This window comes from Pteropus alecto, unplaced genomic scaffold (assembly GCF_000325575.1).
Source record: "Pteropus alecto unplaced genomic scaffold, ASM32557v1 scaffold30, whole genome shotgun sequence".
NCBI classification, from domain to species: Eukaryota; Metazoa; Chordata; class Mammalia; order Chiroptera; family Pteropodidae; genus Pteropus; species Pteropus alecto.
Window position 1 is genome coordinate 2,229,989 of NW_006429782.1, and position 19,441 is coordinate 2,249,429.

At 59.0% G+C, this 19,441-nt stretch overlaps 4 protein-coding genes and 1 long non-coding RNA gene across 6 annotated transcripts in view; 2 read left to right on the forward strand and 3 right to left on the reverse strand.

Annotated features, from left to right (window-relative positions):
• The window catches only part of TJP3 (tight junction protein 3), a 15,140-nt gene extending 7,731 nt beyond the window's left edge, over positions 1-7,409 (forward strand). Inside the window, exons 13-20 of the mRNA XM_025043327.1 lie at positions 503-751; positions 3,094-3,189; positions 4,531-4,601; positions 5,015-5,225; positions 5,306-5,406; positions 5,758-6,021; positions 6,785-6,831; positions 7,218-7,409. Of these exons, the coding sequence (XP_024899095.1) occupies positions 503-751; positions 3,094-3,189; positions 4,531-4,601; positions 5,015-5,225; positions 5,306-5,406; positions 5,758-6,021; positions 6,785-6,831; positions 7,218-7,320 (1,142 nt within the window). The 3' untranslated portion in view covers positions 7,321-7,409. The remainder of the gene's footprint in view (positions 1-502; positions 752-3,093; positions 3,190-4,530; positions 4,602-5,014; positions 5,226-5,305; positions 5,407-5,757; positions 6,022-6,784; positions 6,832-7,217) is intronic.
• Positions 2,395-5,343, reverse strand: LOC112475438. Its single transcript, XR_003044725.1, has 2 exons — positions 5,216-5,343; positions 2,395-4,779 (listed from the first exon to the last, which is right to left on the reverse strand). It is a non-coding gene; the product is annotated as an uncharacterized LOC112475438 (long non-coding RNA).
• A 128-nt stretch (positions 7,410-7,537) lies between the features above and the next one.
• Positions 7,538-14,116, reverse strand: APBA3 (amyloid beta precursor protein binding family A member 3). The gene is given in 11 exon segments (XM_006904100.3): positions 7,538-7,748; positions 7,846-7,986; positions 8,074-8,193; positions 8,921-9,133; positions 9,210-9,389; positions 9,757-9,918; positions 10,008-10,094; positions 10,226-10,371; positions 12,489-12,528; positions 12,618-13,209; positions 13,836-14,116. Coding segments are annotated over 11 exon segments (2,016 nt in total). The 5' UTR covers positions 14,099-14,116; the 3' UTR covers positions 7,538-7,676.
• A 373-nt stretch (positions 14,117-14,489) lies between these two features.
• Positions 14,490-16,783, forward strand: MRPL54 (mitochondrial ribosomal protein L54). 2 transcript variants are annotated; one of them, XM_006904101.3, is made up of 3 exons: positions 14,490-14,874; positions 15,631-15,793; positions 16,443-16,783. In XM_006904101.3, the coding sequence occupies exons 1-3, from the start codon at positions 14,757-14,759 to the stop codon at positions 16,573-16,575; spliced, it is 414 nt and encodes a 137-aa protein (XP_006904163.1). In that variant the 5' UTR covers positions 14,490-14,756; the 3' UTR covers positions 16,576-16,783. The 2 variants fall into 2 exon arrangements, with proteins under 2 accessions (XP_006904163.1, XP_024899094.1); XM_025043326.1 differs by lacking the exon at positions 14,490-14,874 and adding an exon at positions 14,881-15,146.
• A 1,374-nt stretch (positions 16,784-18,157) lies between these two features.
• Positions 18,158-19,441, reverse strand: part of RAX2 (retina and anterior neural fold homeobox 2) — a 2,422-nt gene continuing 1,138 nt past the window's right edge. The window contains exon 2 of the mRNA XM_006904102.2: positions 18,158-19,374. Within this exon, the coding sequence (XP_006904164.1) occupies positions 19,036-19,374 (339 nt within the window). The 3' untranslated portion in view covers positions 18,158-19,035. The remainder of the gene's footprint in view (positions 19,375-19,441) is intronic.

Consider the following 19,441-nt stretch of genomic DNA (forward strand, 5'->3'; position numbering starts at 1 on the left):
CCCGCCCCCGCCCCCCCCGCCTCAGTCTCCCCGCCTCACGCCTCACTCGCTGGCAGTGCTGACGGGTCACCCGAGGAGACAGACGCTCAGGGCTGCCGCGTCAGTGCTGTGTGGGTTTCCTCGGGTGCTGTAATGAGTCGCCACAAACTTGATGGCTTCAAACCACACACATTTGTCATCATCTGTTCTGGAGATCAGAAGTGCAAACTGGACCTTTTGGGGCTACACCCAGGCGCAGGCGGGGCCCGGCCTTCCCGAGGCTCCAGAGAGAACCGCCTCTGCCTTTTCCCGCTTCTAGAGGCGCCGCGTCCCTGGCTCGTGGCCCCTTCCCCGTTGTCATAGTCACGGCCAGCAGCTCAGCCTCCCGGCTTTGAGGACCCGTGAGGACACTGGGACCCTGGGGAACCCAGGGTCATCTCCCATCTCAGGGGCTTGAACTTTACCATGTGACATGCCCGCAGGTCCTTAGACTAGGACAGGGACGTCTTTCGGGCCGTTATCTGCCCATCCCAGCGCTCAGTGATCTCCCTTCTCCCCAGGGCGGAGCAGCTGGCCAGTCTGGAGGCCGTTCAGCGGGCCGTGGGGGCCGGGGCCGGTGCCTCTGAGGGCCCCGGCCGCAGGGCCGAGTTCTGGCGGCTGCGCGGTCTTCGTCGGGGAGCCAAGAAGACCACCCATCGGAGCCGCGAGGACCTGTCGGATCTGACCAGGCAGGGTCACTACCCGCCATATGAACGCGTGGTGCTGCGAGAAGGTGGGACCCCCGCCAGAGGGGCTGCAGAGCCCCAAGTAAAAGTCTTGGGAAGTTCTAGTACAGCCTTCAGAAGCTGCCATGCTGTCCTCTCTCCTTCTGCCAAAAAATACCTGCTTCTGGTTATTGTAGGGCACAGAGGGGACAGGGAAGGGCTTCATTCCTTAAAAATTAATTCTCGATTCCAATAGAAATAGGCAAGCCACGTGTGTAATCCGTAAAAAGAAATAGTTGAAAATAATTTTAATAATTTTTTTTAACATACTATATCCAAAATATTATTTCGAGAGATAATCCGTGTAGAAATTATTAATGAGCCATTTTTTTTTCATACTGAGTCTTCGAAATCCGGTGTGTGCTTTGCCTCAGCACATCGATTCGGTCGAGCTCCATTTCAGATGTTTGGCAGCCCCATGTGCCCAGCGCTGTCACACTAGACAGCACAGCGAGGGGGGTTATTCATTTAGTGGGTACCCCCGTTTTGAGGCTGTCAGCTTGAGGTAAACAGACGCCCTTGAAAATGCCCACTGTGAACAGGTGTTCAGACCAAAACACGTCCATAATTGTTCACAGCGGCATATTTGCAACAGCAAAAAGGTGGGAACAACCTAAGTGTCCATCAGCTGGTGAATGGATAAACACGACGTGGTTCACCCACACACTGGAATATTATTCAGTCGTGAAAAGGAGGGAGGCACTGACTGTCCCTACAACGTGGTCGGACCTCGAACACATGTCGCTCAGTGAGAGAAGCCAGACACACAAGGCCACACAGTGTGTGATGATGCCATTTATGTGACATGTCCAGAACAGGCACATCCACAGAGACAGGAAGTGGGTTAGTGGTTGCCAGGGGCTGGGGAGGGAGATGGGGGATGACTGCTCATGGGGACGGGGCTTCTTTTTGGGGGGATGAGAATGTTCTGGAAGCAGATGGCGGTGGTGGTGGCACAACATTGTGAACGTCCTAAATGCCACTGAATCTTACACTTTACAATGCATAGGTGAAGAAAGCAAATTTTACGATATCTGTATTTTACCACAATCAAAAAAAATACACGTACAAAACCAAAACGGCTCGTAGAGCCTTTCCCAAGAAGGGTGGGAGGGAAAGGGCCTCATCCAGATTTCAGGACGGGAAGGGATTAAGCGCTTGCCCACAGCCTCAGGGGAGAAGGGATTAAAATCAGGTGCAGAGGCCTTTAGGAAAAAGAGAATGCAGGAGGACAGGAAGAGCCAGTCCCTGCCACCCCCCACACCCCCCATGAGACGGGGCCAGCTGCTGCCGCACCGCAGTACAGACAAAAAAAAAAAGACTTAAAAATCAAAGGCCACGTACTTAATTTCTAGCCCCAACCAATGAAAGTTAGAAATCTCAATGCATGGAGCTTTTAAGAGAGAGAAATAGACCCGGAAAGAGAGGAGGAGAGAGAAGGTGCACGAGGAGGGCTGGCCACTCACTCACTCTCCTGCTAGGTGTCTTCTGTACCCCTTGCCTCATTGGTGAAAGCGCCTATCAGCCCAGAGGTCGGCACTCTCCCTGCAGAGAGCCAGACAGCAACTATTTTAAGTTTTGTGGGCCAGAGGGTTTCTTCAGAAAATACTCTGCTGGAAGGCAGCCAGAGATAGTACATAAACAAATGGACTTGACTGCGCCAAGCAAACTTTATTTGCATAAATAAGCAGCGGGGAGCCCTTGAGCCACCCTTCTGCTGGGCCTGCTTCCACATCTGGAAGTGTAGCGTCACTTTACTTTCTCGTCCAATAAAGCTATCCTTTTCTGCTGAAAACAAAAGGAAAAACAAAAAAAACAAGCAGTGGGCTGGATGTGGCCCTTGAGTCGTAGTTTGCTGACCACTGAGTTAACTAGGTTCAGCTGCTATGACAGAAATACCAAGTGACAGCTGCATTTAAAAAAAAATAAGTTTCTTTTTCAAGTAACCGCCCCAGTGTAAGCAGCTGAGTATGGTTTGGCTGCTTCAGCTTCAGGGACCCAGGCTCCTTGTTTTGTGTTTCTGCCTGGTTGTGTAGTCCAACATGGCACACCCAAGCCCACATTCCAGCCAGCAGGAAGGAGAAAGAGGGCGGAGAGGGCTCACCCCTTTCCTCGAAGGATACAATTGCACTCTTCGTTCTGCTTGCACCCCATTGGCCAGAACTTAGTCACATGGCCATCCTAGCTGCAAGGGAGGCTGGGAGATGTAGTTTTTAGCTGGGCAGCCATGGGCCTGGCTAGATACACTACCACTCCAGAGGAAGTAGAGAGTGGTTGTGCAAGGACCTAACGGTCTTCACCTCCAACGGGATCCTGATTCTTTCTTGTCATTGTTTCTTGGCCCCCTCAGCCAATTTCAAGCGCCCAGTGGTGATCTTGGGACCCGTGGCGGACATCGCTATGCAGAAGTTGACTGTCGAGATGCCTGACGAGTTCGAAATCGCAGGTGAGAAACCAGGTCCCTTGGCAAATCATTGGTAGATCGTTTCCCAACTCTTGGCAAATCATTGGTAGATCGTTTCCCAACTCTTGTCCAGCCCCTGGGGTGGAGGCAGCTTGCGCAGGCTGCTAATGACGTTGTTTGGGGTAAGAGTTAGAACATGAGCCACCAGCAGCCCTTCCAGTCCTGATAGGCGTGACACTCGGGCTGGATGGAGCCTCAGAGTCCTTAATGATGTTCGCCACGCAGCCACTGCCAAATGAGCCGATGCACAGCTGTTCTTTCATTTGTTCAAGATTTGAGCTATGGACACAGCATCGAACAAAATACGCAGGGTACTCCCAGGAGGCCAAAAATTAACAACTACAGAAATAAACTAGATTAGGGGTCGGCAAATTACAGCTCCCAGGCCAAGTCTGGCCCACTGGCTATTTTTTATACAGCCTGCTAAGAACGGTATTGACATACTTTAAATGGTTGAAAAGAAGTTAAAAGCAATTTTTTTTGTGACATGTGAAAAGAATAATTAAAAGCTGCAGCTTGAACATAAAGGTTCACAGCAGCATTCTTCACAATAGCCATGGATGTGTGGCTGGGTAAGCACAATGTGGTCCACCCAGACAATGGAATATTACTCAGCCATGAAAAGGAAGGAAATTCTGACACCTGCTACAATGTGGATGAACCTGGGGGACGTTACACTCAGCGAAGGAAGCCAGACACAGGACAAGTGGTGTCTGATTCCACTTATATGGGGTCCCTAAGAGATTCACAGAGACAGGAAGTAGGTGGTGGAGCCAGGGGCTGGGGGAGGGGAAGGGAGTGAGTGTTTGATTGGGACAGAGTGCCAGTTTAGGAAGATGAGAAAGTTCTGGAGACGGACAGTGGGGACGGTGGCTCAGCGATGTGCATGTGCTTGATGTCGCTGAGCTGTGCACTTAAAAGGAGGTTTTGGGTCACAGCCAGCGAAAGGCTGGGAGTTGGGACCAAGCCTGGGAGAGCGAGTGTCTGGCGCACAGGCTCTGCATCGGGCTCTTGACCTTGCCACCTGTTGGCTGCGTGACCCTGAGCTAGTGACTTTATGTCCCTGAGGCTGTTTCCCCATCTTCCAGGTGGGCCAGGAACAGCTGGCCCTCCTCAGGAGGTAAGGGCTGAGGTCAGGAGGGGACAGAATAGCAGTGTTGGGGACAAGTCCAACAGGCACTGCTGCTGGTTGCTGCTCTTAGGATTCCTCCCAAAGCAGTGGGGAGCCGCGGTGGGCTCCTGAGCCGGGGAGGGGGGCAGACGTGAACTTGCGGGGCTGAGGGACCACGCTGCTGAAGCTGCCGAGCGCCTCTGCCCCCACAGAGAGAGTGCTGAGGATTGACAGCCCATCCAAGATCATCAAACTGGACACCGTGCGGGTGATCGCGGAGAAAGTAAGCACACTCTGCTGTGGGTCCCATTTCACGGAGAGGGGACCTGGGGTGCAGGCATCCAACCTGTTCTTGCCCCACGGCCGCAGTGTATTCTCCCGTGGAGACTCAGCTCAGAGGCCTCGTGATGTGGGTCACGAAGAGGGGACAGAGTCTGCCCAGAGTCACACGGCAGCAAGCCCTGTGAAAAGGCGGAGACTCAGAACTGGGCTCTGGTGCTTAAGGCGCTGCGGCCTGGGTTATCACCAACGCCACCCCCACCCACCCCATGCTGGCCCGCGGATGTGCGAGGCTGGGGTCCACTCTGACCTCAGACTCTTAACTTCCCTCCGACTCTTCCCCCGTCTCTTTGTGCCTGTCTCTGGGTGTGTTTCTCTCCACCCTCCGCCCCGCCCCATCACATGGGCCCTGCCCAGGACAAGCACGCACTCCTAGATGTGACGCCCTCGGCAGTCGAGCGTCTCAACTACGTGCAGTACTACCCCATTGTGGTCTTCTGCGCCCCCGAGAGCCGCTCGGCCCTCAAGGCGCTGCGCCAATGGCTGGCGCCCGCCTCCCGCCGCAGCACCCGCCGCCTCTACGCGCAAGCCCAGAAGCTGTGGAAGCACAGCGAGCACCTCTTCACAGGTAGGGCCGGAGCAGGGGTCCCAGGGACGGTGATGGGTCCGGCCTGGGTCTCTCAGCACGCTGACACCCCCTCCCTGCAGCCACCATCCACCTGCATGGCACGAGTGACAGCTGGTACCAGGAGCTCAAGGCCACCATCCGTGGGCAGCAGACACGGCCCATCTGGACGGCCGAGGACCAGGTACTGAGCCAGGGTCTGGGGCCTCTGTCTCACTTGAGGGCTAGGTCAGGGGTCAGGGTCCAGACCTGGTACCTGTGGTGAGATGGGACTGGGGGTTTAGTTTGTGGCCTGGGGCTGGAGTCAAGGGTCAGGGCTCAGCTCAGGTTTGGGGGTTCGGCCTTGAGTCAACCAAGGGGTCACTGGTCAGAACTCACCCTCGGGTCAAGGGTTAAGCCTCAGCTTGAGAAGCCGGGGTCTTAACCTGGTTTAGGACTGGAGTTTGAAGGTGGTGTCTGGGTCACGGTTCGGTCAGGGATCTGGGAGGGCCTGGCCCAGAGGTCTCGCCTCAGCCAGGCCACTGCCACCCTACAGCTGGACGGCTCTGTGGAGGACAACCTGGACCTCCCCCACCGTGGCCTGGCCGACAGCTCCGCGGACCTGAGCTGTGACAGCCGGGTCAACAGTGACTACGAGACGGACGGCGAGGGCTACACGGACGGCGAGGGGGGACCCCACACGGATGTGGACGAGGGGCCCCCGGCACCGGCCCTGGCCCGGTCATCTGAGCCCGTGCTGGCGGACGAGCCCCAGAGCCCAAGGGACCATGAGAGGTCATCAGGTGTCCGAGGGGCCCAGGTGAGCAGGGCATGGGGTGGCCCCAGCAAGGGTCTGGGGATTGGGCAGACACACGTGGGGAGCCGGTTTTCTCCCAGGATGTCAACAGAAACTTCTCTGATCAGATCAGCATCTGGGACCTTGGCTATGAACCAGTCAGTCACTTACAGCAAATATTTTGACCTCCGTGGTCTCCTTCCATACCTGGGATACAAGGACAGATGCAATCAGTCTCGACGTCACAGGGTGGTGCTTTGACCTCAACACTCAGCCCAAATCCCTGCCCGTAGTCGCTGGATACTTAACAGTAGCAAAGGTTTATTCCACTCTCATTCCATGTGGGGCTCCTGTCTGTGAATATGACACAGGCACCCCTTTCTCCAGACCCTCCAGGTGAACGTGACTGTATGCATCCGTGAGGTCTGGTTAGTGGTGCTCGCCAAGGCTGTGTGGCAGTCCAGGGCAGCCTACTTAGCAGGCAGGCGCTATTTTAAGCCCTTTACGTGGGCAAACTTCACTCATGAGCCCAACGACAGCCCCCTGAGGAATTTTAAAGTGGGGAAACCAATTCCCCCTCTGCTGACAGGCTGGGAGGGCTCAGCTAAGGTCGCTAAGGCCCTCCCTGTCCCGTTTTCTCGTTTAAATTGGAGATGAGTTGCAGACTTCTGGGGAGGGATGACGAGGAGGAAGCCTGTGGGCACCATCACCTGGACAAAGGTGGGGCAGTGGGAGGGGGTGGTCACTCACTGCAAAGGGGTGCTGACCTCCTTTCTGCCTCTCCAAGGTGGAGCGCCGTCACCCACAGAGTCAGCGGCGACAAGACAGCATGCGGTAAGAACCCCTGTACTCCACACTGGAGCCCCTCAACCCTTCCCTGGGATTCGGGGTTTGGAGGGGTGAAGAAGAGGCCCAGACCCCAGCTCTGCCGCCGTGATGCTCCCCGCCTGGTGGGCAGGACAGCCCGGCAGAGCCACTCTGAGACCCGCCGGGCCGGGCCGTGACGTCGGCATCCTCCTCCTGGGAAGACCAGGAAGGCTTCCTGAAGGAGGGGACACTGGAGCCAGGGCTTTGAAGGCCGTGCAGGCGCTCGTTAACAAGGCCAGACCCCCAGGCCTGTTCCTGTGCCCACCCCCGCGGGGCCCAGCAGCCAGCCTCCGCCCGTCATGGAGTCCACACGCTCCCCACCCACAGCCTCTCCTCCGTCTCCCGATCCCCAGGACGTACGAGCGGGAAGCTCTGAGGAAAAAGTTCATGCGAGCCCGAGATGTGGCGTCCTCCGACGAAGATGGCTATGACTGGGGTCCGGCCACCGACCTGTGACCCCCCAGGGGCCAGCTGGCCCGCTCTCCCTTTTCCTTCCTAAGCCGGGACTCAGTTTCCCATACAGGACCCGGGACCCTCCCTCCCTCCAACTGGTCTTTAATAAATATTTTCACAGCGCCGGGTTGGGTTCTAGTGGCTTCCAGAAGGAAAGGACACCCAGAGCTGAGTCCTGCCTTTCCTCTCTCGACCCCGCATGCCCCGATCTGAGACCTCGCCCATTCGATAAGCTTTTAATTTTTTTCCATCAGAAAATAACATAGTTAAGAAATGCCCGGGGCCTGGCTTGCCAAGGAGGCAATGCGGACGGGGCCCCGGGGCTGGGGGCCAAGGCACGGCGGTGGGGTGGTGGCCGGTCACAGGTACACGGGCTGCTCCTGGCCTGTGAGCAGGCGGTAGGTGGCGGCTGGCATGGTCTTGATGTGAACCTGTGGGGGTAGCAGGCGGCGGCTTGGCGGGGGGCCCGGGCTTGGGAGGGGGGGCCCAGGCTGGGGGGGCGGCCCAGCCCCACCCACCGCCACGCACCTCGGGGTGGGCCTCGGTGAGCAGCTCGATGACGCGCGCGTGCGGCGTGGCCACCACGCTATGCCCGTTGATCTCGATGATGCGGTGACCCACGCGGACACCCCCGCGCTCGGCGATGCCGCCACGGAGGAGGCTGCAGATCTGGGGGGGACACGCGGGGGCCACACGCTCAGAGGGCTGTGCTGGGGGCCACCCACCCCCACCCGGGGCCCTGTGCCGGGGCCTCACGATGCCGTCCTCGACGCAGAAGCCCAGCTGTTCCCGGGCGTGGGGCCGGCGGATGATGGCCGTGGTGACTGGCGGGCAGTGGACAATGCTGAGGGTCACCAACATCTGCGACTTCACCTCCTGTGCAGGACGGGGGCCGTTGGCCTAGCTGGGCTGCGGGGGGCTGCTGGGTCTCTTGGCAACCTGCAGTCCCCCCGGGCTTCAGTTTACCCACCGTAAAATGGGAGACCTGCAGCCCTAACCCCCGAGAAGTGGTTAAGAACGTGCACGGGGGCTGGGTGGCCTCGGGGTCAGAAGTCTGAAGTCTGACTCCCGGGGCCTGAGCTTCTTCACGGTCACTAGAGTTTCTAGCAGTGTCTACCAGGCAGGGTGACAGTCAGTGACAAGCTGCATGGACCAGGTCAGACCTGTCCGTCTGGCCTGGCCAAGCCCTTGCTCGTCCTGGGGCCTCAGTTTCCCCATTTGGGCAACAAGGAGAAAGGCTCAACACACTCGCTACCTCGCGGGAGATAAGAAAAGCCGCCGGCTCCGCCTCTAGTCACCTGCAGGCCCATCCCGCTCCCCGCCAGTGAGGTCACGCTGGAGAGGCGACTTCCCCACTCCCAGGAGGATGGGTAGTGTCTCTCTGGGGGTGTCCCGACCCCTTCCTGCAACAACCTCAGAACTCAGTTTCCCACTTAGTTTCCCTAAGCACACAGAGCTTTAAAGTTCTATCATGTCCCTTCCGGGCTGGGCCCGAGGCCTGTCCAGAGAAGGCAGCTTGTGACCTCGCTGCCCCTTCCCTGGGCCTGCCATCCGCGCCCCTCGGGCCAGGCCCTCTGAACCCAGCCGGCCTGCAAGGACTCACGCGGACGGCGGCCTGCACGGTGGCCAGCGGCAGCCCCACCAGGCTGGTCCCGTTGATGGCGGTGAGGCGGTCCCCAATGCTGAGGGCCCCTGAGCGCTCGGCAGGGCCCCCGAGCAGCAGGCTGGCGATGACGGCCGTGGGCAGCAGGGAGCCCCAGCCCGACTCCACCAGCGCCACGCCCAGGCCCTCGCCCTTGCGCTTCTCGAGGACCACCTGGGAGGGGACACAGGTAGGACGTGAGGGTCACTCGGTGGGGGGCTGGGCGGGGGCTGCCCGCCCGCCGGCTCACCTCCCTGCAGTTGTCGCTGTTGGAGAAGTGGTCGAGGTCCCCGTTGTGGAGGTGGCCGGGGCCCGCGGCCCCTGGGCTCTGCTGGGTGCCCACCTGGCTGGGGTCGATGCCACTTTCCCGCAGGAACTGGCTGTAGGCCACGGTGAAGGCCTGGCCAATGGCCTGAGCGATGAGCTGGGCCTGGGGAGGATGGGCAGTGTCTCTCTGAGGGTGCCCCGGCCCCCCTCCTTCTGCTCCCCCCAATCCTGACAACCTCAGAGCTCAGCCCTCCCACCCTTTCCAGGACAAGATCCCCAGGAGACAGCCTGTGCGAGAAAATAGCCACCTTCTTCTTGCTGGGGAGGGGAGGGTAGGGCAGGGAAGATTTAAGGAGTTGGCTTCCAGTCTCAAAGTCTTATGCAAAACACTGGCACACGTGGGACCTGTGTGTGCTGAGGACCGAGGAGAGGACGCTGGGGTGACAGTGAGACCGAGTGAGCTCCGGAGGGAAGTGGGGGCTGGCCCGTGTCTCCCTCTCCCCCGGGACACCCGAAGCCCCACCGCTCACGTCCTCTGAGTGGAAAACGTGGCAAATCATCTTGTAGAGCCGGCGGCCCTGGGCCTCGGGTGTGGGCCTCCGCGTCAGCCGCCGGCGGGCCATGATCACCAGCACGCTGCCGATGTCCGCGATGTAGGAGATGGTCTGCAGGGCGTGGTCCATCATGGCCTCCTGGGGAAGTGGGTAGAGCAGGCCTGGGAGGGCTGCTGGGGCCTCAGCGGAGTCCCCCGCGTCCCAGAGGCCAAGCCTGGGCCCTGTACCTGGGAGTCGGCCATCAGAACCTTGACTCTCTTGGTGGAGATGAAGAGGTCCACCTCCGTCATCGGCTGGGTCTCCCCGTCGGGGGCCTGTGGGGGGTGGGGTGGGAGGTGGAGGACCCCAAAGACCCAGCCTCTGCCCCACCAGGCCCTGGGGCCTCGGACGACCCAGCCTGCCCTCCCGACCACCCGCCTGCCCGCCCGTCGGTCTGTGGCTTCACCTTGACGCGGTCCACAGCCTCCTGGGCCTGTGCCATGCGTGTGCTGGGGGGCGGGTTCCGCTCGGACACCAGCTGGGTGGAGCCCAGGTATTTGGCCCCAAATATGACACCGTCGAGGAGGTCTTCGTGTTCACAGGGCCCCGATACTGAGGGCGACAGCGGGGGCAGGTCAGCCTGGACAGCCCCGTCGGCCTCGTCCACCCACGTGGGCTCGGCCCAGGGTCGGCCGCCCGGACAGTCTAGAAGCGCAGAGATCTACCCTCTCACGACTCGGTACCGCCTAGGCGCCTGGGCCCGCCCACTGTCCCAGCGCCGTCCCATCAGCCGGAGAGACAGCCCAGCAGCCCGGCCCTCGCAAATCCAGGGCCACCCAGCAGTCTAGAGCCAGTTCTGTCCTCAGCGCAAGGACCCCCAGGCAGAGGACCCAGCATCCAGGGACGTCTGTGAGTCCAGAACCACAGCTAGATCCAAAGCAGCAGGAAAGCTCACAGCCGCCTCCGCCCTGCACTCCCAGAATTCCAACATCAGGCTGGACCCAGACAGTCCCATCCCACCTCTCACGGTTCCACTCAATGGTTCTGGATCCCCTTCCCGCCCCGCATGGATCCAGAGGTAGTTAACTCTGCTCATTGTTCGGGAATTCTCCCCTACTGGGCCAGGACCACAGACAACTCTACCCACAGTCACAGAACCGCCCGCCGGAGACAACGGTCCACGTGTCTACCGCTCTCATGCTGTCCAGAACGCCCCGAGGCTCAGATCTACACTGTCTGTAGAAGTCCCCGACAGGTTTCGGACCATAGAATCCTATCGGGGGTTCTAGAAACCCACACCACGCCAGAGACAGACTTCCACTCCATGATCCCAGAACTTCTTCGCCAGGATAGCATCGGGTAGCTCCTCCCGTGGTTCTAGAATCCCCTCGATAATTTGTGGCCATGGATGCACCCCGTGATGCTGAGACTTATCCAAACATCCAGAAACAAACAACTCTGCTCATGGTTCTAGAATGCCAACTAGTCCAGAACCACAGAAAGCTCTGCCCCCATGGCCCCAGAATCCCCCGAGCAACACAGAACCAGACAGCTCTGCCAGCAGTTCCAGAATATTCTAATCAATAGCTATTGCTTTGTGGTTTGGAACTATAGGTATAGGCCCCAGTGAATTAAACCACACTCCTGTGAACTTAAACCACAGGTGGCTCTGCTCATTATCCTTCGTGATCTAAACATTCTCGGACAACAGACACCTCTGGGGTCCCAGCGCTGTGCCGTCCAATGTGGCAGCCACTGGGCACATGTGAGTATGGCACCAGCCTAGGCCCTTTGGATGACTCTAGAATTGGACTGTTCTGCCCAGTTCCAGAACACCTCCCACTGGTCTAGAATCGCAGATGAGTTCTGTTCATTCCGTGGTTCCAGAACGTCCTAGTCTGAGTAGAACCACACAGCTCTGCTCATCATTCCAGACCACTCTCGTCAGCCCGGGTTCCTTTAATCTAGAACCACGGGCGAAATGCCAAGTTCTGGAACTTTCTGAGTCACAACTCCATCGTGACTCCAGAACCTACTTGGAACGATAGGGCCAAACCAGCTCCTCTTTCAACAACCAGACTTTGCTCTTTAATGTAGAGCCTCAGATAACTTGGGGGGAGATTCTAGAATATTCCAGGGGGCCAGAACGAGTTCTTCCCATGCCTTTAGGGCAGAGATTGGCAAACTTTCCTGCAAAGGAAAAACACTAAATGTTTTTTTATTTTGTGGGCCAGATGGTCTCTGTTGCAACTCAACTCGGCCATTGTAACAAAAAAGCCACTACAGACAATATGTAAATGAATGGGTGTGTGTCCCAATAAAACTTTATTTGTGGGCACTGAAATTTGAACTGCATGTTACTTTCAAGTGTAAAGAACTATTACCTTTTTGATTTTTTCCAACCGCTTACAAATGCAAAAGCCATCGAAGCCCACAGGCCATACCAGCACGGGTGGTGGGCCTGAGTTGGTCCACAGATGGTCATTTGCCAAGCCCTGCTTTAGAATGGAGCGCTAAAAATACCTAAGCTTGCCCTACTACCGTCTACTCATTCTAGAACATTCTCAAGGCTGTCTCTCTTCCCTTGGGCTGTCTGGAATCAAAAACAACCTCAGAGCCTCTCTAGCAGCACCTCCACACTAGCTAACTTTGTGCCAGATTTCAGGAGCCTGACTCAGGCTGTTCAGAAACCCCTACGTCCCTGGGGCCAGGGCGCGTGGGACACTCACCCTCCTGGAGGGCAGGGTATGAAGCCACGGTCTTGGGGCTCTAGAAGAAGATAGAAGAGGGGCAGGACTGAGTCCCCCCAGCTTGGCTCCTGGCAGCGGAGGAGGCCTGGGGGGTGGGGCGGGCACTACCTGGGCACCGGCCGGCCGCTCTTCGGAAGCAATCAGAGGGACCGTCTCCAGCCAGGGTTCCGGGGAGCTGTTTGAGCTTCTGCTGCCATGCCTCTTGGCAGAGGCTCCCTCTCCCCATTCTTGGGGGCCAGTATCCCCCTCTGGGTCCTCAGGGGGCTGCAACAGGCGAGGAGCAGGGTCTGCAGGCTCCTTGGGACAAGACTGGGAAGAAGGACACTCCTCCAGAAAAAAAAATCGTCACGGCGCCGCGGCAGACAAGAGCCCATGGGCATCGGCCAAATCCTGGGGAGCCTGGCCATGGCCGGTGGCAATGTGCAGGGGGCAAGGGGGCCCATCTGGGGACAGGCCCCCCAGATCACCCGGCAGAGCCTCAAACTGTTGCACCAGCTCCTGAATATTCGGCCCGTCGAGTTCCATCTGACTCAGGCTGCTAGGGCCTCTGGGCACTGGGTCCCACTGACAGCCAGGGGTAAGGTCCTGAGACAGCACGAGTGTGTCCCTGGGCTCCTCCAAGTCCATGGCTGGAGGCCCTGGAGGAGGTCGGGGGGTTGTCAGGAATTCCATGCCTGGACTCCGGGTCTCAGGCCAGCATCTGAAAGAGATTCAAAAATTAGATTTCTTGGGTGTCAGCTTGGTGCCAGGATCTAGCTGCGGGCAGTTTATACAAGACACGGAATGTAATCCCCACCATACCCTGCAAGGAAGGGTGTGCAGTGACTCCCATTTTACAGATGAGGAACCTGAGACGCAGAACGCGCAGCTGTAAGACAGTGACATCCTGGGCTCCAAACCCGAGGGGATTCCCCTGCACCTGTCACCCATCCGTGGACCCTGTTTACACCAGCCCTTACTCTTCCAAGTCTTCCTCCCCCGCAACGTGGAATCTCGGCAGGAGATACACTACACTAACAGGTAGGTGCAGGTAGCCGAGACCCGGGACTCAAGACCCAACCCCGAGACTTCAGATCCAGGACCTCGGATTTGATCCTAGAGATCCAGGACGCCGGAGAGCCGACCTTAATCTCAAGACCTCCAAAGCCACGTTCAAATTGGACCCAAGGCTCAGACCCGGACCTCAGACCCAGCCTGCAGGCACAACTCGAACCTAAAGCTACGAGTTAAGACCCCAGTCCTTACGCAGACCCCGGACTCAAGACTTCAGACCTGTGGACGCAGGCGCCGGCCCGAGATCCTGCTCTGCCCAGCCTGGACACTCACTTCACAAACAGCGAGGGCTTCACCCCGCACAGCGCCCAGGACCCCACGCCCCGGGCCCGCCAAGTCTTCCGGGACGCCGCCGCTCGCCATTCCGGGTCAAGGTGCCAGAAGATGTAGCCGCACACCTCTCCCGGCCCCTGGGCATGCGCGCCCTCGCGGGGCCTGCTGGGAAATGTAGTTCCCTCAGCCAGCCTCGCCGCAAGGCGGAGGGCCGCGGGGAATGTTAAGTGTCGGAACCGCACATTCGAATCCCAGGCTTCCATGCACGCCGCGTGAGAGCCCAGGCTGGCATCTGGGCCTGTTTTCTCAACTGCAAAATAAGGTTAATCGTCACTGCCTGCCTCCTACGGTCGTGGTCATTATTCCGAGGATGACAGATGGGAAGATATGGGACTAGAAAATGCTAAAGGAGAATGAGAGGTGGTCTCTCCCGACTACGGCGACATTGGAAGCAGCGCGGGGACCCTACTGCACGCGGACTTCCGGTTTGGCTCACAGTAGGGGGCAGAATGGCGTGCCTCGGTTTCCTGAGTTATAAACCGGGGATAATAATAGGAGGGATACCTCGTAATTGTAAGGATTAGGGAGCAAGCCCGTTAAGGATTTAGCAATTGGGCCGGGATATAATGAGCCTAATCAGTGTTCGTTTTTTAATGACCTTTAAGCGTTGAGTAATTGCTCACCGAGTAGAATCGGGAATGTGTATGAGAAATCTTTAAAGCGGGCAATAAGGCAATGAAACATCCTTCGAAAGTCGCCTCACACGGTACCGGGGATGTCTATGAGGTTCAAAGCCAAGGACCAGAAGCCCAAGGCCGGAAGACCACATTTCCCAAGAGCCTCTAGGAGCCTCTAAATCCCAAGCTCCGTCTGTCCGCCGACGTCTCCGGACGCGCGCACGTGCAAGCGGCGGCGCGCGGCATGGCGGCCAGGCACCTGTTCGGGGCCACCCGGACCTGGGCCGGCTGGCGGGCGCGGCAGCTCCCTGGCCCCGCCGCCCCTGGAAGAGTCTTCGGACGGGATTACGCCAAGAAACCGGGTGAGCTGGGTTAAGACAGCCCAAGATGGGAACGCTGAGGACATTGGGCAGTTGGGAATACGCAGGCGCTGGCCGAGGACGTGGCTCTCGGAGCCCACGCGCAGGCGTAGAGAGTCGGGCCGCTGGGTTTTACGCGCAGCTGCAGTTTGAGGAACGGAGGGCGCGATTGGACTCCGTGCGCAGGCGCCAGCCTGAAGCCGAGCTGCCGGTGACGCGGGTGTGGGTAACGAGGAGTAAAGGCGCGCTTCGCTGCAGGCGTGCGGTTTTCTTTGGTCAGTGGGTGGGTGGCAGAGTGGGAGGAGGCCATGAGCTTGGGTCCAAGTCGTGTTTCTGTTCCCCAGATCACTTTGTGAGCTTTGGCAAGTCATCGCCAGAAATTGGAGAATGCAGTGGGGCCCATCTAAGTATTAATTATTTAAGCAAAACCAAAACGAGGTTATTTGAATTTTAGCTGCATGTAAACTTGCCTGATCTCTTAGAGAATAGGCAAATAAATGTTAGATCTTAAAGAGACGTAGCTGCACTTTCTCCATGAGATACACAGGAAGGATCAGAATAGAATTGAAAAGGAATTATTTGGGCTCTCTGAGCATTGGTGTTATTTAATGCAGTATTCATATCCACCTTCAAATTATTTTGAGTGCAGCAGACAGGGTCCAGCCAGAGCTCCGGGCCACCCAGATAGACAGGGCAGGAAAGGAAGGCTGGCCTTCTGAGGCTGGAGCTGGACCGAACCAACTCTCGCCCCCACCCTAGTCATTAAGGGCAAAGGCAGCAAAGGCGGTGTGGTCAGCGATGCCCTGAAGGACCCAGAGGTGTGTACAGACCCCGTCCGGCTCACCACGCACGCCATGGGTGTCAACATCTACAAGGAGGGCCAGGATGTGGTCCTGAAGCCGGATGCCGAGTATCCCGAGTGGTGAGTGGGCCCGGCTGGAGCACAGGAAGAGCTCATGACGGGGTGCAGAGGAGCCCAGCTGGTCAAATCTGAGGTGTCTGGGAGGGTTTCCCTGGAGGGCATGATCCATGTGGCAAGACCTAAGTGGGTGGAAGGAGCTTCAGAGGTGGAGAGAGCAGCCAGTGCAAAGGCCCTGAGGCAGGACACCTGGTTCATTAGCCAGACAGCAGGGAGCGAAGTGGGGAGTAGAGAGAGACAGGGCAGGGAGGTCACAGAGCGCAGTCCCACCTGGGCCAGGGGGCTCCAAGGAGGATTTGGGCAGTGTCAGGACTAGAAGCCACTGACATGTGCTGTTCCTTAAAGCCGGGGAAGGTTCAGAGAGGTTGAGTGGGAGGGGGAGGCGTTGCAGGTGATAGCACAGCATGGACAGCGGCCAGGAGGCAGGAGAAGGCTTGGCGCGTGCGCACCTCCCATGTCAGCTCCACTGGGGTGGGGTCGCACCCTCGTTCCGCAGCCTGGAGCCCAGCTCAGGGTGGGGAGGGACCACTCTGAGGCCACACAGTCCCCTGGACCCAGTCCTGCCGCTCGCTGCCTCTGCGCTGCCTCTGCCCGGGGTGCCTGGGAGTCATGGCGGCTGCAGCGGCCCTGATTCCTGCCCACACCCCGTCAGGCTGTTCCAGGTGAATGTGGGCCCCCCCAAGAAGCTAGAGGAGCTGGACCCTGAGACCCGGGAGTACTGGCGGCTGCTCCGGAAGCACAACATCTGGCGCCACAATCGGCTGAGCAAGAACCGAAAGTTCTAGTTGGGGAGGGGCTGGAGTACCCTGACCCGCCAAGGACCTCGACAGGCCCTGGAGGACCCCGGAGGGCCACCACCTTGCCCCCTCAGTGTCTCATGGAACACTTTATTTTCCTGGAGAAAACAGACTTGCTTACCTGGGTTCCCATGCGGCCCTGGCTGGATCAGGGCCTTGGGGGACCAATAAAGACCTCTTGGGGCTGTCATCAGCAGGTCCTGGGCGCTGTTGGGTGTTGGGTGATGTGAGGCCAGAGGGAAGTAGGGCCGGCGGTGGGGAGGTGGGCGCCTCCTTGGGCGCAGTGGTGCCGTGGCCCCAGCCGCCGCTCCTGGGCCATCGGCTGGGCTTCTGCAAGTCCATCGTCCCCTCCAGGCCTCACCAATGCCTGGAATTCCCAGCACTGCCCAAAGGGCTCCAGCTCCGCTCCTCAAGGGGATGGTTTTTCCAGCAAAGCCTCTCTTGGTTGCAAGGGTCTCAAACCCAACTCAAGCCATGGGAAGAACAGAGTTGGGTCGCTTCAGGCATGGCTGGATCCAGACGCTTCAATATTCAGCCATGTGGCTCTCTCCATTTCTGGTACTTTTGACCCCCAGTCGGTAGTTCTCTTGGGCAGGGGTGGCTCCAGGGCTCCTGATGACACCCCCTACCCAGTTCGGCAAGCCCAGCCCGATGTCCTCCCTGCCAGCATCACAGGGTTACCTTCATTCGCCAGTCACTTGGACCCAGGGACGTGGGCCTACCAACATTCCTGTCCACCCGTACTGGTGCCTGGTCCTTACTGCCCCCAACCAGGTAATGCAGCCTGCAGTATGCCTGGGCTACCATGAACCCGATCCTCAGACCCAGTGAGAACCCAGCTTTGGGTGGTCCTAACTCCTGCCCTGCTGGGCTGTGAGAAGGAGTCTCCAGGGCAGCGTCCCAGGGGTGGGTCAGAGGCTGCTGGGGTGGAGGGCCCCCCCCCACACCTTGGCCGTACCCTTTCTCTGGTAAGTGCCTGCTCAGGTCTGGGGTGGGCACCGCCTTCCAGGCCCCTCTGTCCACTTGCTAGATAGGCGGGGCCCCCAAGGCTAATTCTTCCTGGTCCCAGGAAAATGAGAGCCTTTATCCGCTTAGAGGACTCTGCCGAGGAGATTACCCGAGAACTTGCTCGCGTGGTGGCCCACCCCGGGCAGGCGGGGCACGCCAGCCCTCCCGTGACTCAGTGAAGACCAGATGCAGCAGCCACAGGCCTTGCCGGACCCTCCCCGCCCTCACCCCCTCCTGCTCTCCCTGTCCCTCCCTGCTCTGGGTGGCACACGGGCCCCTCCCTGTTTCTCCAGTGCCGCTAGCTGGGCCCTCGCCCCTGTGCACATCACCGTTCCCCACGTGTCCCCATGGCTCCTTCCACTTCGTCCAAGTCTCTCTGAGGTCAGCTCCGTGCTTCCTCCCCAACCACCTTATTAAACTGACGCCTGCCACACCTGGTCGCCCTTTCTAGCTTTATTTTTCTCCCTAGGATTCACCACTAGCTTTCGCTTTGTTTTATTCATGTTTTAATTGTGCATCTTGTTTCTCCCACTGGAGTGGTGGCTCCGTCGGGGCAGGGATTGTCTGTTTTGTTTACTGTTGTGTCCCCATCACTCATTGGTTGGATGGATGAATTGCACTGGACAGAGTACATGTTCGCCAGGGCCCCGTCCCGCCCTGGCTGGGCTGGGGGAAGTGATGGGATCTGTGGTCAGTGGGGACATAAGCCACACTTTGAAACGTGGAATGAGCAAGGACAGTGTCCCTCATGGGCCCTGGCCTGAGTCACTACCTGGTTCCTACCGTCTCTTTACCCCTCATGTGGCAGCGGATTTGGGGAAATGAGTTTGAAAAACAGCTCTACCCCCTACTGGCTGTGTGACCTCAGGAAACTGGTTCCCCAACTCTGGGCCTCAGTTACCTCCCTGTAGAATGGGGCGGAGGCCTGTGTGCCCGCCTCACGATGGGCTCGGGCCGGGAGCAGCTGGGCAGGAGCTGCTGGTACCAGGTAACCAGTGGAGAGGGAGGCGCTGAGAGCCGGGTGCTCTGCTGGGCAAAGATTAAGCGGGATTTAGGCTCATCGGCTCGCAGACCTAAGGGCCTGGTGGCTCCTAATTACCGCCTTACGGCCCGGAGCCTCCAAACCTCCGAACCTCCCCACCCCCGTTTGACAGATGGGTCACTGAGGCCCCAAGAGGGGCAGAGACTCTGCAGAGGCCCCCAGGGCCCTGGCTCCTGGCCTGGGAACCTCCTTCCCGTGGCTGGGTGCTAGTCTGCCTACAGGGCAGGGCAGGTTCAGGTGGGGACCCAGTATGGGTGTCCAGGGACAGGGAGGGTGGGCATGCGCAGGGGTCTCAAGTCTCACTTCTCAGTGATGGCCTGGCCTGCTGGTTGGGCTGCTCTGTGACCTCGGCCTAGGTCAGGACAGGCCGCAGAGAGAGGGCTGGGTGAGTACCAGGCTCAAGCTGGTGGCCAGGCCCTGTCCAGAGCCTGCGCGTGCTCCTTGGCCAGCAGCCGCAGAGACGCCTCCTCCAGGGCGAAGCCATCGGCGAAGGCCGGGCCAAAGGCCTGGGGCCGGAAGGATGCCTGCAGCCCCGGGCCCGGGCCCAGAAGGCGAGGGAGGGCTGGCACAGCGGGGGGACCGGGGCCCAGCCAGGGCTCCAGGGGCAGTGGCATGGCCGGTGGGCGGGCGAACGGCAGTGCTGGGGCCTCAGGGAGCCTCGGGGCTGACATGGCCCCTGAGCCCGACTCCAGACGCTCCTGACGCCGCCACTTGGCCCGGCGGTTCTGGAACCACACCTGGGGGCCGCGAGAGGGTGCTGCCAGCCCGGGGCCGGTGGGGAGGGGCCGGCCACTCTTCCCCTCC